Below are 19,498 nucleotides of genomic sequence, written 5' to 3' on the forward strand. Positions count from 1 at the left end.
TGATAAATATTCCCATTACTTATCCTACCACTTTTAACATTTTTATTTGTTTCAATAAAAAAAAAGCTGTAGCTGGATTCGAACCTGTGACCTTAAGGTCTAAATACATAAGAAGGTATTTTTATTGAAAGCATAAGTTGAGTTAAAATTTTTTTTGAATACTTGTTACATCCTATGTCTATAAATTTTATTTTTAAACAGACGGTTACCTACCTCATGGTAAAATAATATATTTAATACTTTACACTCATAAAAATGCTTCAGTAAAAAAATTTTAAAACAAACTACGTGATAAACTAATATATTTAATGACATCATGACCTAATAAATTCTACACTTTACTGCGTTACAAAATATTAAAATTATAATATTCGCAACAAAAAGTAAACCATCAAAAATTATTCTCCACTGAAACTAATTTTTTATTTTATTTTTTTTTTCCACTATAGTTATTAATAATAAGAAGGATAATTTAAAAAACTGCAGGATAGGTTTAAAATAAAATTAAAACAAGCATGTATAATTAAATAATAATAAAATGTATTAAAAATCGTATACAATTTTGATTTACGTATGGTAAAAAATCCTCGGCCTCAGCCGAAACTTTTTAATTATTATTTTTTTTCTCAATAATAATAATTAATTATATCAATTATTTTGGGACAAACGAGAGAAAAAATGGCAGTTGGGTAGTAGAGAGCGAGAGAGTTTTAAAAAATAATTACATAAGTTAATTAGTTTTTTTTTTTATTATTGTTAACTTTTTTTTATCAATCGTGACAAAAAATTTTACAAATTCAAATATGCGTACATTTCTCCCTCGTCTCTACGAATATCTATTACTCTTATTAATTTTTTTGTTATTCCATTCATTAAACTTTTTTCTTTTTTTGTTATTTTCCTCTCAAATCTAGTCGTCTTAATATCTATTTAAATTGTTATTTATATTTTTAAAAAGTTTATCAAGTACGAGAATTATATCCTAGTACTTATTTAAAGTTTTAATCTGATATGTGAGACTAATTCTCCGTGACTTTTTCCTACTCTATACGTTGTTCTTAAATTTAAAATTACAAATACACATTTAATTATCAGTTAATTATTTTATTATATTTTTATTTTTTCATTTACTCATTCAGTTGCGTGTTATTATTTCCTCTTTACTTTTATTTAATAATAATAATTGTTTATTAAATGATTTTTTTGCATTTGGCAAGTAAGAGTCTAATGACAAGACGTTTGCATTGAGGCAGGTATCGGTTAATTCAATTGTGTCATTACTCATTCATTTTTTTTTCTACTTATAAATTTTTGTATAAATTTTAATAATGCAATTGAAAAATTATTTTGTCATTGTAAAAAACACGCACTTTTTTTTAGAATTGACTTTACACACTTGGCAGTTACATGAGTCAAAATATTATTGTTATCTTTTTTTGTTTTATATGTTTGTCACTTTATTGTTTATTATTATTTATTTGTAATTTAACTGCTGACTTAAATGACTTATTTATTTGATAATTGCATTTTGGTCTCTACAACTACAAACTCATATCTGTTACACGGAAAAAAAAAATTTTTTTTCAAAAATTTATTTCGATAAAATAATTTTTCAGTTTGGCTTCACTTATTTCGGCCCGAAAATTGTTTTATTGGTCTTATAACTCAATTTGTTATTTTTTTGTCACTTTATTCAGTCTCCAAAAGTTCATATTAAAGAAAAAATTTTATAATTTGATATTCAGACCGAAAAAAAAATTAATTATTTATTTTACAATGAAAATAAAAAATCTATCACATACTAAAATTAAATAAAAAACAAAAAGTCATTTCTTGATAAATTTAAATATCCTTGAAAAATTTTAAAGGTAGTAAAGACTGATAGTCCGAACGTGACAAGTACTTTAAGCATAATATATTAAAGCGAATTTTTTTTCCGTGTACTCTGCGGAGATCATAAAAAAATCATTTTACATTATCATTATTATTAATAATTATTTACCATTAATATTATTATATTATTATTATTATTATAATTATAATGTCTCCAAGACTACAGATCTCACGCATACACGTTACATAGAGTGTGTTAACTACGGTGCACGTGATAAACCTTTTTATATTTTTATTTAATATTCAATAATTTAAAAATCAATCTCTTTCTCTCCCTGTCTTTTTGTCAACTATTATTTTACTTAATTATAAATGGAATTAGCAAAATGTTAAAGTACATCGGAGAGTAAAGATTTTATTTAAAAATTTTTTATCATTTCTATGGAATATGAAACAATGACCAGTTATCTCATTAGTTATTAATCTCATGGTAAAAAAAACTGCTCTACCATATTTATACTTATATATTTATATATATATATATTTTTTTTTTTTATAATAATCACACATTATTTTATGATAATTTTCTCACCAATTATCTTGCCAAAGATTTCCCCCTTAATGACTCGAATTCTGTACAAAAAAATTTCTTCCTCGTTTATTACTTTTTTTATTTATCATTATTATTATTACTTATTTATTTATTTATTTACAATGACACTATACCCTAAGTTATATATTTATATTTATATATACTTTTGTTTCAATATTTACATAATAATAATGACAGTAATATTAATAATTCTTTTTTTTTCTCTTCGATATTAAAATCTACCCTATACATCCTTACATGACAAACTTTCCTTCTATAATTTAAAAAAAAAATCCGGAAAGTTAAATTCGTTCTACTAATCAGTAGACCAAGCAGCTATATATATATATATAGATATATATAGATATTTTATTTAAATAGAGACGGACATGCACTCGAGCCTAGTATTTAATAAAATATTAGAAAGACAGGAGAAATCTTAGAGCTTAAACTTATAAAAAAAAAAAAAAAAAACGGTGATATATTATATCTTCATTCTCACTTTACATTAAATATATTAAACATACAAAGCATACAAAATTTTTTACACTCTCAGTGTACTTAGTACTAGCCAGAGACAAAGTCGTGCCATTTTATCGTTTTTTTTTTTATTTTAATTTTTTGTTTTAATTTTAGTCTCACGCGGACGGTAAAACTTTCCCCGGCGTCGATAAAAAAATAAAAGTAAATATTTATATATATATATTTTTTTTTAATATATTATTAATTAAAGAAAAATAAAATAAAATAATAATAATTAAAAAAAAAAAATCACTGCTACATTGACTCGATAATTATCGCAAGTAATCTTGATAAGATAATTGCATTTTTATACGTATATGCGGCAATAGTATATGGCAATATTTTTTACACCCACTGGATTGTTTGTTTGTTAGTTAGTTAGTTAGTTATTTAGTAATGATAATTAGCTACCACAATTGCTGGTTCGAATAGTAATTATTGATCGTGGATCAGACGTCGGTTGCTTGAGTATAAGATGGCGCAAGACCGTGAGCTGGAGTGAGAGGTCCCGTAGTTGAAGCTAGCGAACGTCTTGAGTAGATGGTGGCAGCACTGTGGGGCGTATGTGGCGCAGTGTGTGCGGGTGTATGCCTCCGGGACGAGGCTGAGGCGAAGGGCTAAATGGGTCCGTAGTTGCTGAGGGCGGAAGGCCTTTCATTGTGCTGCTGTTGCTGTAACTGTGACTGCTGTTGCTGCTGTGGATCGCAACCAGCTGAATTCATGTCGCCTCCCGCCGACTGGTGACGTCATACGTGCGATAAAGGAGGTTGTTTGAGTACGTGATGATGCAAATGGTGTTGAGAAGCGCTGGCAACGCTACCAGGTGGCAATAGAGCACTTCCGGGTCCAGATGCTGCGTAACTTGGCATCATTGATCGTCCAACGCCTTTCATGCTTGCGCTCCCAATTCCACTGACGCCCGTTACTCCAGCAAGTCCAGTATTTCCGCCAGCAGCGACACCACCACCAAAGAGACGTCTCCACAGTCGGCGCCACGAGTCGAGAGTTTTTCCACTCCAGATCCACACACCGGAAGTTATTCCCACTGCCAATGCCATGAAGTATTTTAGCATAAGGATTGAGTAAATGGGCTTTGATTGAGGCCTGCATGGACACGCTAGATGAGCAATCCACTCGTCACGCTGCGTTGATTCGTAAAGATAACATCCCAAGACTGCGCTTGCTGGTACTGTGTATAGTACAGAAAATACACCAATACGTATCATAAGTTTTTCCAATTTGTCAGCTTTAGCGCCTGGCTGACGTTTTATTACCGAACGTATCCTAAAGAGACTCACAAATCCGGCAAGTAGAAAACTTGTGCCGAGTAGTAAGTAGACTAGAAGTGGTACGAGTATGAATTTTTGAACACCTTCGGGTGCTACGGTGCAAACTCCAGCGACTGGATCACCAGCAATTCCACCGGCCAACAAGGCCCAAACGGTTTGAGCAGTTGGTGCTAACCAAGCGGCTAAATGGAAGTATTGAGAGTAAGAAGTGATTGCTTCATTTCCCCATTTCAAACCTGCGGCCAAAAACCACGTAAATGCCAATATTACCCACCAAACTGACGAAGCCATTCCAAAAAAGTATATCATCAAAAAGACTGTGACACAAGTACCGGGCCCTTGGGCGCCAGATCTCAAAGCTGGTCCATCACACGCTATCTCTTCGTGACCCAAAACACTTCTTGCCAAGTACCCTAAAGATACGACAAAGTAGCAGGCGGACAAGAAGACTATTGGCCGTTCAGGATACTTAAAACGCTGCGTGTCGATGAGAAAGGTGATGACGGTTGTTAGCGTGCTTGCGGCGCACAGGCCGCTCCAGAGAGTTAGCCACACCGCTGCGAATCCTCTCTCCTCGGGGGACAGGAGTACTCCGTGACACGGCAGAGCGCAATCTCTTACCCCGGCAATTCCCGGATAATTCAAGTTGTTGCTGTTGATTGTCATCGTGTCCAGTCCGATTGGTGGGACTGGGACCCCGACGATGTGGGTGCTTCCGGCCCCCAGGATTCCCGCCGCGTGGCCGCTTGTGCCTATGCCGCTGCTTGTTACCCCCAGAGGCACGAGGGGAGCTTTGCACCTGCACAAGCAATCCCTTGCCCTTTCCCCTGGAGGATGCTGACAGTTTTTTGAGTTTTTACCTTTGCAACGTGACGGCTGAGATGTTTTTGTTGGACGTGTGGGACGTGGTGGCCCCGGAGGCAGTGGTGCCATGCTCGCGGAACCACTAGCACCACCACCACTGCTAGTATGATTGTCTTGTTCCATACACAAATTCTCGGGATCCCCGTGATTAGGTAGACGTTCACAAGCCATACGTTCAGGCCATGAGAATCCGTATTGCTGCATCAGAGGCGCACAACCCGCACGTGCTCTTTCACAAACACTACGACACGCCGGCAAGGGTTTGCTATACTCTGGCAAACATATCGGTGTGTACATTGAACACAAGAAAAATTTCAAATCCGGGGAACACTTGATTTCAACTAGCGGCCAAAACTGATGCACTTCCAAGCCTGCTTCATCTTGCGTGTCATGATTTAACTCATTGGGCATCGCTGTCAAATTATAACCGATTCCACGACACATGGGTATCGTAATGTCCTCACATCTGCCATTTCCATTAGAACTAGAGGCCAACACCGATGACGAGTGTCCTCCAACTCCTGACAGACCGTCCCCTAGACCGACACCTGGGCCAGGAATAGCGCCGATTGTACCACTCGATGAAGTTGATGAGGAGGAAGATGATGAGGATACTGCCGATGATATGGATGACGAGGCAGAACCGGCTGACGGTGAACCCGACGCGCCGGATGAGGACAAGGATGAGCCAGAAGAGCCAGAGGAAGAGGCGGAGCCCGATGATGGAGCTCCCAACAGTGGATTGACACTATTGGCAGGTCCCGTTGCTGATTCCGATCGTACATTTGGTACAGCTAGCACTACTGTGGATGTCGTTATACTGAGGAGGACTAGGGGGAAGAGAATGATGAGCAAAATTGCTGGCATTCCACCACTGGTTTGCGGAACAACTCGTGTCCGTACCATTGCGTCCTCCAAATAGTTTATACTCTCGACGATGGCATCACTGCTCTGTCTGCAACATACACAAAAAATACCATACATTAAATTCCATTAATTATTTCCGCTCCCGAGGTGTTTTTAATTAAATTGCACAATGTTTTTTGGGGTTTATGACGTGTGGACGTTACTAAAGTCTGCTTTGGAATTTTTCATCGGGTGGGTATGTAGGGTATAAATATTTATTTATAGTTGTTATATTTTCTTAACGATCGAGTCTTAAAAACCAAACGGCGGATGACGATATTATTAATAGTTACATGCACGAGTAGAGGTTATTGTAATAGTTGTGCTTGGCACACGTGACACGTGACCGTAGCCAATGAAATGTTATTATTGTAGGAGGGCTCGGTCGGCTGGTTTTTTTGTTAGTTTAACCGTTTGTTAAACTGACTGACGACTGGCTTAATATAATAATGTTATTCAGTATTAGTCGATTACCAGCTTTTTCATCATCACGCTAAAGTATTTATAGGGCGTAGGATGCCGCGCCGCGCCGCGCCTCGCCTTGCCTCTGCTCGCTAAACATTAAACAGTAAGTAACCATGTATTTATAATAAGCTTGTGCATATGCAGCGTGTGTGGTTCTATTGTTGATTTAGGAGTTTAAAGTAATTAATTTGAAGAAGAAAAAAAAACACCATGACAGTTGTATGAAGACGAGTATCCAATGAATCAAACAGTTTTTGTTTTAATTGTGACAAAGCATATTTCTTCTTTTAAACTTTTTTCAAGTTGTAACGGCCCACTCGAGTGTTGAGTCGTCACACTGTTATGTGCTTCAGTAGTTGTTAATAATAACGGGAGAAAAGAAAACGTATAGTATGGAAATAAATAATTGGGAGAATAGAATGTTGCTGTGTGCCAAAGAGAGTTGGCTCGGCCTCTTTTCCACTAATATAACGAAAAACAAGAAAAAATATAACTGCCAGGTGGAATGAATTTTTTTACATTGATGAGGGTGGACTTTTTTGGTTAAGTACACAGTCGAGGATGGAAAAAAAATATATTAGCAAGGAAAAAATTTAAAAAAACAATTTACTGTAAGGGAAAAAAAAACGAGCTCATAATTCGTTAAAAAGTTTCATTTTGACGTGACGTTTAGCAAAGAGTGTATATTTTGGTTGTGCAATAACTTCCCATTAGGCGGTGAATTTTTTTCTGGTATGGGATGAGCAGTTTTGTGGGCGAAATGGCCTAAGCAAAAATAAGTAAAAAAGGAAGGGAAAGGAAAGGAAAGGAATATCTGCTGTAAGGATACGAGATGTAGAAACATATATGGCAGACAGGAGAAAGAGGGAGATAAAAGGACACGGTGATTCAGAAGAGTCTATAGGAGAAGGAGAAGGAGAAAAAGAAAGAGGAAAAGACGGATAGGAGGGAAGAGGGAACTGCTGAGGGAACTCTGCGAGCACTCCCGGCAATGAATCAGTTTTAGAAGCCCGCCCTGCCACGGATATACGCAGACCGTTGTTTGGGTTATGATATACACTTCTTGTATGTAAATCACGCTCGCATGGCTACAGTCCATTCAAGAAATATTGCCCTGGCTTCCTGTTCACTGTACCACACATTGCAAATAAAAAATTATATACATATATATATTTACTCAGTCTTAAATAGATTTTTAAATTTTACAAATCTGTAAGTCTGCAGTATAATTGTTATAGCAAGTTATGGATGCGTAATTAAAAAAAAAAAGAACAATAATAATAATAATGGTTGGATGGAGGTGAGTAAATTATGAAACAGCTAATTGGGAAATTAAAACCAACATGACCGAAGACTTGAATAGCAAATAAATTTGCCAAGACTTAATATTATTCATTATTTATTTTATAACTCGGTGTATCTTTTACTAACCAGTGTCTTGTGTGTATTTGTGTGCGTTGTATTTTACGCATAAATTATTTTCTCTCTTTTCCTACTACTCCTACTACTGTCGGAGTATAGCTTAGACGGTGAAGGGAAGTGAGGGGATTCAAACGAGGCAAAAAATATTTACGTCTGACGAGCTAAGCAGTCGAGTGAAAAGAGGGAAAAAAATAAATAGAAATAAAATGCAGAAGAGCGAGAGGACTGGAGAATGGAAAAGGTTAAAGAGGAGAATCTCCTCCGATGTCCCGTAGAGTTTTCTTAAATAAACTACAGGTAGGCGCGATATTCCTCGTGATGTTGCAGTCACGACCCGAGTAGACGGTGGTTGTCCTCCATCTTTTACTCTTTAACTTTTGCCTCCTGGCTCTTTGGCCAGCTCTTTCACTTCTGCTTCTTCTTTTGCCTCTTTTTCTTTTACTTCACCTTAAAGACCTCAGCCGAGAGTTCATTACCTCGCGTAGTTACGATAAGAATCTAATTTTTATACCATTTGACACTTTTAATATTTATACTTTTTTAATTATTATTATTTTTTTTTTTTTTCAAACTTATGAATAAAATATAAATCGTTAGCACAGTCGATTTTTTAATGAAATTTCCTCTAGTTTGAGTACCCACATCAGTATGTTTGTAAAAATAAAAATTTCAACCGTAAAATTTTCAATGAAAAAAATTTTTTTTTCAATTTTTTACAAAATTGTCAGTTTACCGTCAGTAAGAATGCGATCTCGAGTAAAATGAGTACCCGCATCGATATATTTTAGTTAGACGCACCCAAAATACAGAATGATCGATTTATCAACAATCGATATGACAAGTAAATTGCAGAATAAACAACTTATCGCAGTATATTGTTGTGGGTACTCATTTTACGTGAAATTTCATCAGCTACAAAGATATTTTATCCGTTTTTCTCCAGACCATTTTTTCCGTTAAATAAAATATTAAAATATGATTTTACTTGATTGTAACAAATAAAAAATATCTCTAGCGGATTAAGTGGATGAGTGGCACTGGTCTAGGGACGTAGACACTAGAGTTGATAAAATATCCTCGAGTCGAGACAATTTTTATATCGCTGCCGTAGAGAAAAGGGTAAAAGTAACAGAAGTAAAATAAAAAAAAAAGAATAGAAAGTAAATGAACGAGGAGAGAACGCGAGGACGCAGCAGCATCGGCGAAGAACCTCCGGGAGCTGAAACTAAAGAGCTGAGAGTTATACACCGAGTGCCGTTTACACACGCGATATTTTTTTTATTTTTTTATTCATTCGTGTATTCTTTTAACTCTCTTTTTATTCTCGTGTGTACCTATGCAATGAAAAATGGACCCGAGTTGAGTCTACGGTCTCTCCTTCACTCAGACTTGTGTATCTTCTGCTGGTGAATTAAAAAACCCTTAACCCTCACCCTCATTTTCATTTTTATTTTTATTTAGTCTCATATGGATATATATATACTCTCTGGTTATTTATTTTGTTCCTTTAGCCTCAACTGTCCCTCCTCATCATCCACTCATCCATTCGCAGCCCAAGCAAATGTATTTACCAAAGAAATAATCATCCGAGAGGAGAACTAAGTGAATAAGATACTACACATAACACTACATATGTACTACTACTTTCGAGTCCATACACAAATATATACCCACTGCCGTTAATTTTATTCACACAGGGGAAAAATTAACCTCTTGCTAAAGTGATATTGTCCAAGTTTAATAACTTGATATACACACACTGCCACGATACAGATAACCGGAACAATTTATTATCAACACCCTCTTTGTCTATCCGTGTCATGGTTTTTTTTTAAATTATTACGCGCCATTAAAATTAAAAATACTCTTTTAATTTTTTCTCTCGAAATAATTACTCAAAAAAAAAAAAAATTAATTGTTTATTAAGTATGGACTTTTGATCCACGCGATAAAAAAATCTTTCAAGAAGATTTTTTACTGCCAAGTAATAAAATTTAATTTTCAATAAATATAAAATTATAAACACCCGAGTCTCTTCTCTATCTCTATATATTTCTATATTATAAAAATATAATCTTCAAGTTGTAATATTATACAATATCAGTCTTTATTCTGACGGTTGGCTGCTTGGCAGTGTAGCACGTCGATACATTAACTACATATATGAAAGCAGCAAGAGCAAGAGTAGTTTTTCTTTATTATTCCAGAGTAAGAGACTGCTTACTCTACTCAAGTTGCATTAAATCGGATCCCTTCTATTCCTGATACGAGTAGGCCGCGACCGGGAACCAACGACCGTCGACCCTATCCCGTACGGTCTATTGGGTCGATACGTGAGAGTAAGCAGGCTACACACCTGTGACCGACAATATTTTTTAAAAAATATCTACACGGCTTACAACAAATTAAATATTACTTATTTTAATTAATACTTAAGCTTGACACACTTAATCGATTGCTTTTACTGCATATTAAATCTTTCTCAGACTAATTATGATTACTCTTTAACTTCTGATAACTAACTTGATATTTATTTATTTATGTATTTAGAATTAATAGATTATTTTTAAATAAATAATTTAATAGATTGTGAAGTTGGTTTAAGTTTATTAAATTAATGCTCTGTACTTGTAAATTCGCAATTAGTAGATTTGCTTCAATTAAATATACAGTGGGAACTTGTTTAATAATTTAAAGTAGCAAACTCATTAGTTAGAGCAGTTGCCAATTATGTATATATGTTGATACAGGTATTCATATATATATTATATTAATAATTTAATATACCTAGAAAATTAATCCAATAACAACCAGTCGATATATTTTATTTATTAGATAAATTTTTAACTTTGATATCATTAAATAATTTTATTTATTGCGAGTTAATGCATCGGGAGTGCTTGAATTTCATTTTTTGTCATTCAAGATATCAAGACATGAATTCGCGGATTAAAAAATATTGAAAAAAAAAAAATAATAGTAAAAAATGAGGGATGTTTTTTTTTAATCAAGATCGATTAATAAAAAAGACGGTAAAGAATATTAACAAATAAAAATAAAGTAAAATATTGTAAGGCGATTGGAGTATGATGATGATGACGATGGCGAAAGAGAATAAACGAAAAGAGTTTGTGATTCATCGTCCCACGTCAAGGATTACTGAGATATCTGCGGAGGAAGATGAGGAAAGATTGATGAGACTCGGATAGATAAAACCGATGGAAATAAATCTTTTAATTTTCTCTTGTGTTAAGCTCAACCCTTTGTATATACTGGGTATATATATATATATATATATATATATATATATATATATATATATATATATATATATATATATATATATATATATATATATATATATATATGTATATTTATATAAATATATATTTTTTATTTATACTTGTCGTGGCTTTATCTCATAAGAATCGTCGTAGCCGACCCACGCTTCCTGCCCCTGGTATATATATGTATATATATTAGGGTGCTTCGTTTCCGGCGAAAGTATTTTTTTTGTTGCTCATCAAGCAAAATTTTGTTCTTTAGGCTAAAACAAAAATTCCTGCCAAGTTTGAGCTCTTAATTCTAATCCTAAGTACTTTCCATTTGATTTCCAAAATGTCCCATTTAAAATACACGTAAATTAAATTACTTTTTTTTTAATTTTCTAATGCTCAGCTGCGTTTTATGATATCGACTCGGTTTTGGCCGCAAATTGTAGGGCATTTGGTGTTCTTCAAAAGTGCCGATAGTAACTTAGCTGTAATTCCAGCTGTTTCACTGATGTCCGCTGAGGAAGTCATTTTTCATATCAAATCGACCTTTATTGGCTTGCAGAACGTAAACCAATCAATGCACACGCCGATATTGAGATATTTCAGGTAGCACATCACGTAACAAGTGACATGTGCATAAATCATCCGGAGAATTTCCTTAGTAGATGCTAACGAAAAAATAATAATAATATTATTTTTATTTTATATATATCTGAGAGATTTCAAAAGACACGCTGTAACACGATGACATTTGTACATAATTAATTAATCTTAACTGTGAAACTGGTATTTTATAATTTAGAATTTTAAACAGCTCGTTTATTTTATTAAACTTTTTATTTTAGTTCTCATGCTGAATCATCGGAGAAATTTTTTAACGATTTATAAGACAGTTCAGCTATTTTTAACGTGACAAATTATGTTATTTATAAAATATATAAATTTATTTATTAAACAATTTCATTTAAATTATGTAACCAACTATTTTCATATAGATGTTATATATTTATATATAGGTGTCTGTTTATTGGGAGTTAATAATAAATTTTTTTCGTTAAAAATAAATAGACCGTTATGGAGATCACTGAAAAGGAAATTAAATTATCTAAAACTTTTATCTTTTTAAAAATGAATCTAAAATATAACTTTATATAAGATACAGCCATTCGTTCTCTTGTTAAAAATAAAAAAATTTACTTTAAATGACTGTAACTTTTAAAGGGTCAAATTTACTCGATTTTTGAAATAAATAAAAAATGTACGAAATTAAATTCTCTAGAAAAAAGACCCTGATGACTTTCAACGTAAATTCAATAGCTTAGTCATAATCAAGACTTGAAATTGAAAAAAGATAAAACAAGTTGAAACCTCATTAATATTTTTTTAAAGCAAATAAAATTTTCACCGCATAATTTAACAAATAACTATAATCATATAAATCTTGTAAAATAGAATATAATAACGGTATTTAAGTTGTTTTCTTGACACCAATGCAGATTACAACTCCCGATGTATTATACGGAGCTGTCAACTCGTTCGTTATTTCGCGATAAACTTTCCAGTTCTCACACCGATACCACGAGCACACAACACACACACTTGTTAACTAACTGTTCAATGGTGCACCCGTACAGAGTCTAAGTAAAGAGTGTATCTGAAGTGTTAATGTATGTACTGCGCTGGTACCACGCGGAAACTGATCGATCTCTAGCGAGTAAATAAATATAGTAAAAGTCGTGGTTTAACTTTTATTAAAACTTGTTAAAAAGTAGCATTGTAGATCCAAGAGTTTGCTTGTAAATATATCAGCAGCATTATATATTTAGCAAACAGCAATACCCAGTCGTGTTTAAACTTTTCCGTAGCTAAAACAACCATCTTGTTGTTGTCAAGTTGTCTATCACGTGCTAAGTCCTTAGCAAATCTAAACTCGTATTTTATTTTTTTCCTCTCACCGCGACACGAACAAATGAATTAAAGAAAAAAACGAAAAAAGAAAAAAAAAATAATTTAAATAAATATATTTATTCAAAATCCAGGTGTTTGTTAAGGAAACTTACACGTGTCTTTTAGTGAATATGATTAAAATAAATGTCGTTATAAAAAAGTTGTTCTAGGGTGAAACAAGTTGTTGGTTTGTTATTTTTATTTAAAATTTTTTTGTTATTTTTATTTAGTTAAGTATTAAAAGTTATGTACGCTCGTACGAGTATCAGCAGCAGCAACTGGAATTTTGCAGACGTGACAAGAGTATAGAGAAAGAGGATGAATAAAATGAGGATGAGGATGAGGATGAGAATGAGGACGGAGGAGAGAATAAACGAGTGCTGTAAAAGCTATCGCATTTTATTCGCGACAAAGTGCCCGCGGGTGTCGTATCCGTATCCATAATAGCGAACTATATACTAAATAAAATGTATCGAGAATTGAGATTAAATGAGATGAGATGAGATGAGAGACCAGAACAAGAATAAAAACTCGAGTTACACCGGGATTGATAAATATGTAGTAGTTAGTAGTATTATTATTGTCACTACTGGTCTTTTTATTTTTGGTTAAACTTTTTATTCTTTATATTTAATGCATAAGGATCAACGGCACGAGGTTCCGATTAATTTGTCGGGAGCTTCTATTGATAAGATAGTGTCGGGATTGGAGCGTGTTTACTTTTTTTGTGTATTTTAATATGGGAAAAAAAAAAAAATTTGTAATCTCTACATATGTGTTGGCCGAGAGAAATAAAATATTCATGAATGTATTTTATGTAAATAAAGAGTATAATAATTAATATAATACTTTATTTTGGTAGTAAGTCATGTTTAATTAATTGACGGTTTAGATTTAAATAAAATTTTATTTCTATTTCGTAATTGATTGGATCGAAATGTTTTTTAACGGATCGACTTGTTTTTTTTTTTTTATTGATATCTGATTTGATTTATTGACAGGAAAAAAATGTTGGGATTTTTTCGACGAAGAAAAATGATTATTTTGTTTTGTGAATTTATTATTAATGATGTAAATATTGTAGGTAATGAAGAGTAGATTTTATAAAATTGATTGATGGTCGGATATTTATTTAAATAAGATAATTATTTGACGGGTTAATGTTGTTGGACTTTAATTCTGAGAAGGATCACGATTTGGACTAAGGATCTCTGGGACATTCTCGCGAATTAAAAATTTTTGTAAATAAATAATTAATTATTTAATAAAATAAAAGTAATTGGACGTGATAAATAATGAAGTTAGTGTGAGATAAACGTTGGGCGTCGGTCAATATGGCGTGTGTTGAACGACCACTGAAAGTCTCCCTACATTGTAGGTCTTTATATACATAAATTGTACAGAGCAGAGTAAGAGAGATTGTATTGACTAGTACAGAGATAAAGAAAGAAAGTTGGATCGTTTATGTATAGGAAAGAGCGAGAAAGAAAGAGATTGCCTACTACTTGGTTGCGTTTATCGATCCAACAGCTTCCCAGGAAGGAATAGAGGGCGATCCGCTGATACTTGAACAGAATTTTCTCTCCCTCGGTTGTTTTACGTGTACGTGTTGTACGTGTACGTGTTGTATGATGCGGAATCGGTAGAAAACTCGGCGCGACTCGCTCTCCAGCATCTCGTGTATTAAATGGTTGAAAGTGCAAGGAAAAAAATTTTAAAAAATAATAGAGGAGAGGAAAGAAAAAAATGTTGAATTAGATGATTGAGAAGACGGTGAAAAAAAATTTTTAAGACTTGTAGGTGAACGCGTTGAAGCGTAGGAAGGTAAATCCAGCTCGTTAACGCACATTTACTAGATTTATGCATGTATAATATGGAAAATAAGCCCAGGAAAATTACCGGAAGCTTTATTTTATAATATTAACTTTAAGTACCTCTTTTTACTTTACTTATTTGGATTAGGGTTGGATTTAATATTCCGAAGTACTTTCTCTTCTTTTTAAATAAATTTCTTGTTTTCTTTGGTAATTTATTAGTAATTACGGTTGTTAATTATTTTTAAATTTGAATTATGAAGTAAGCTCATGGCAAATTATTTATTTTTATTTTAATTTATTGGATAAACTTTAGATAAAGTTTGAGCTGAGATAACTTGCGAACTATCGAGTCTACGCAAATGTTTGCAGAGATGCTTTTTATAGGAAAATTTATTATCTACAAATTTGTTTATGTGCCTTCTTATCGTATCTATGATAAGAGAGCTAGTATTTTGATTTTAATTAAGTGGTGTATAAGTTTGGAAAACAAAAATTCCATTAAATTTTACTAAGATCAAATTTCTGGCTGAACTATCGGAGATACCATAAAAGTTTATAGAGATGATTTTGTAGGAAATTTAATTTACTTCAAACAATATAGGGGTGAGTTTTCTCGTAAATCCAATAGTTTAGAAGAAATTTCAATGTAAAGGAAGATACAAATAGTTTATAAATTAATTTTATGATTTTTTCAAACTTCAACTTGAAACTGGAGTAGTTGTTAAATTATAGGAGATATGATAAAAAGTATGAGAGCACTTTTAAAGGAAATTAAATTTTCTAAAGATGATATTCATATGAATTTTTACGTAAACTCAATATTTTAGCTATGATTTAAATTCAAAGACATAAATTTTAATAGCAATTTCGTTTAAAAAATTAATCAACTTTCAAAAATGTAAACGAAATTCTCCGTAATAATTTCAATATTTCACGGGAATTCAATAATTACGTCTAGACAGTGAATTATTAAAACTATTAAAATTAAAAATTTCGATTCCCAGAACACTCTACTACCAAATAATAATAATAATGATAATAAACTTTTGTCATTAAATATAATATATAATTTATGTCAAGACGCGATCGGTGATGTAGATAGTGACCTTTTGCCGATTAAGGTATTGGCGAAAAAATAAATTTAAAAAGTTTTAAATTTAAATGCCTTACACCAGAGAGTACTGAATACAAATAAAAGAGAAACGCGATAAATCGGTGTTTTGGACACCTCAAAAATAATTCCATCCTCTCTTTATAAAACCGTTTCTTTTCAACACCCATACATATACATATACATATACATAGACATCAATACAGGCCATACATAAATACAAACTATATAAAGTAGTCTCTGTAGTTGGTGTTAGCCATCTCGTGTTTTATCTTATCGACATGCTCGAGCCTCGAAACCGGCTTTCTATTATCCATAACCATATTCCCACTAGCTCTCACATATATATATATATATATATGTACATACACTCTATACTCTATACTCGGTACACAATCCCATACAATTCCACCAGCACCAGCACCACGTGTCGTAAGTGCTAGAAGAGCAGTTTACTTCCAATGGATTCTAAGATTACGTCGCAATGCATCGCGATAATAAAATCTAAACTCTGCAAACATCCACACAACACACACCTCATTTATAAACCTCACCCATTTATTATAATAAAAAATATATTTTACTGCATATTATCCTGCATATCTACTCCAATAATAATAACAATAATAATGATAAATTTGTAAATAACTTTCACGTAAAAAAAGGGCAAATGTTTTCTCGCAAATTATCGACGTTAAAAAAAAATTTAATCTGACCGAGACGCATCTGTTTTACGCTCACTTGGACCCGAGATAATCTTATTCTCAGATAAATATAATGTCGGGCTTTAATACTGTCAAATAAAACTGATAAAAAAGTCATTTCGACGATGAGTTAATTTTTCTGCTAATTAATTTTATTGAGATGAAGAAAAAAAAATTTTAATAGAATGAACGAGTTGCAGTTGACGTGAAAGAAAAATTTTTGTTCTTGTTATTTCAATGAAACTTTTTTTTAGGTTTGCCATTGCATTTGATATGATGGGATAGTAAATAATTTTATTTTTAAAATCACTTGGTAGTAAAGGTCTTGAGTGGGAGTCGAACTCGGATCCTTTTGGTCGCGCCTGGGACCTCAACTTAAATTATTTGTTGGAGTTGATTAAATGCAGGTATAAATTTTTGTTATCAAAGAGATTTTTATGTAAATTTGAAATAAAAATTAATAAATTTTTTCATGAGTAATTAAAAAAAAAAATAATAACAATAAATGAAAGAAATGAATAGAAAAAAAGTACAAAGATGAACGGCTGTATAGTAAACTAGTGTTTGTATTATTGGCAAGGCGCGAACTACACTCGTGGGCATTGTCACTAAATGAATTATTTTTAACGAGCCCGCATTATGTTCCAAACGACAATACTACAGCAGCCCGATGGAAAAGTTGGCCAGCGACCCCGCCGAGACAAAAAGACAAGAGGAAATGCGACTAAAACAACCAACAATGTTCAACGTTTTTTTCTTTTTTCCCTTTTTTTCCGACTCTACATTTTTTCCGAAGGTTTTTTTCACAGCCCTTTCCTCGTGACATCACCGTCAAAAATAAAGGAAAGGAAAAATAAAAAAGGAGCTTCGGTGCCGTGCAAACATTCTTTTTCTTTCCACTGTAGCTTTTTTCCGCCCTACAGATACACATACTGCTAGTCCTGCTTTGCAGCCGGTGTACATCCCCTTTGTCAACGTTTTTCCACCGTACGCTCGGGAACATTTGCCTTTAGTTTCTCGTTTCCCTTTTTTGTTTTCCCTCTCCCCTCTCCCCCAGAGAGACCTAAATTTAAAATTAAGGCTACTAAAAAAGTCAATACCTATTTGCGAACCCTAATGACTCTCAACCTTCTTTTTTTAAGCCATAACTTACATTTTTATTAATTTATTCAAATTTATACTTTTCACTAAGAAAAAAAATAAAAAATAAAATAGAACCAACCCTGAATTATCATTGAAATTAAGGGAAAAAAATTTAAACCAAATTTTGGATCCCCCATTTTGCCCGGCCTTCTCTCAAATAAAAATAAGGTTCTGAGGTATTGTAAAATATACTACTCAATAGCATGTAAATCAAGTGCGCTTTCTACAAACGTCATAGTAATAATTAAGTTACTGGCTAAATGTCCTTACACTACTAAACTTTATGGTTAATTTTAACCCAAAAATTATCTGCGTGTAGAAAAATAAAAGTGTAAGATATATTATTAGAGACATGGAGGTAGTTGGATTAAATTCTTGAGCAATTTATCACCGAGTAATTTAATTAAATTTGTCTTAATGAGTACAATCTTGTTTGTAATGGTTAACTCGATTTATCATGTGAAAAAAGAGCTATTAAATTGAAATAAAAGGGAAAAAACAACTAAATTTCTTTATATGTATGTATGTATTAGATAAAACAAGATTTAGAACGGTCAAGTTAACTCTTTTAGATTCAGGAGAGTTGGATCGGGTCTTTGGAATACATTTACCCGCGATGGGATTGGATTTATCCGTAATACGAAAATATACGAGTTTAGTAGAGAGAGAAAGAGGGCAACTGAAGAAAGGAAAGAAAAGGCGAGTCAAGGCAGACGATGGAGAATACATAAAATCATCGAGTTAAATCCGTGACGCAATAATAACCTTACCAACTTGTGTTCTGCTCCAGACTATCGTTTCTCTCTGTTACAGTTCTTGGAATTTATCCGGGAATAGTATTCACATATGTGTGTATTATATTTATATATACATATGTATTTATGTAGTGTGTTATTATTGTATGTATGGGATCGGGAATTAAAGAACGAGGAGAACGAGCTGAAGAAAAGAATCAAAGGCAAAGTTAAACACGAGTTGTTTTAAACACCATCGGGTATATCGACGTGGTGGAGCGAGCACGTGGCTTTTTGCAAACATACACTACTATTTTAGAGTAAAACTCGGACTTATTTTATCGGGGTACACAAATAAGAGGCTAAGAAAAACATTTTGATTTCGTTCGCTCCCATTCTCGCCGCAACTCGGGAGTCAAATGTTTTAATTTCTCCAGCCAGTTTATATAAAACAGTTATTTCAAATAAAATACTTACGACTTTACTTGTTTTCGTTAAACAATCGGAACCAATGCGCGTACTATACACAATCGTATTCCTAAATCTCTTCAATCCATTTTTTTATTTTCGTTCTTAAGATTTTTATCGAATACTAACTCCTCGGTTTGTTTTTTTAATTTAATTTAATATATTAGAGATTTTTTTGTTTCCACGAAAATTATTCAGTTTCTTAGCTGATTATCATTTCTATTTAACTGAATTTTAATTAGTAAATTTTAAGTAAATAAAATTTATCACGGGTATTATGAAAAAATTGATTGGTGACTTACACAAACTTGAGCTCTTTACAATAAAAATAAAATTTCAATATTGCCGATTAATGTAGCAAATGTAGCAAATGTATTAGTACAAGAATGCTATTGAAATTGAGCTT

At 32.7% G+C, this 19,498-nt stretch overlaps 1 protein-coding gene across 3 annotated transcripts in view; it reads right to left on the reverse strand.

The window, feature by feature from the left end:
- Nucleotides 1-518: 518 nt before the first annotated feature.
- LOC103575285 (frizzled-2) overlaps nt 519-19,498 on the reverse strand; it is a 98,763-nt gene continuing 79,783 nt past the window's right edge. For all 3 annotated transcript variants that reach the window (XM_053739019.1, XM_008555012.2, XM_008555011.3), the window contains exon 2: nt 519-6,055. In XM_053739019.1, coding sequence (XP_053594994.1) covers nt 3,694-6,006 — 2,313 coding nt within the window. In that variant the 5' untranslated portion in view covers nt 6,007-6,055 and the 3' untranslated portion in view covers nt 519-3,693. The remainder of the gene's footprint in view (nt 6,056-19,498) is intronic.

This window comes from Microplitis demolitor, chromosome 5, assembly GCF_026212275.2.
Source record: "Microplitis demolitor isolate Queensland-Clemson2020A chromosome 5, iyMicDemo2.1a, whole genome shotgun sequence".
Taxonomy (NCBI): Eukaryota; Metazoa; Arthropoda; class Insecta; order Hymenoptera; family Braconidae; genus Microplitis; species Microplitis demolitor.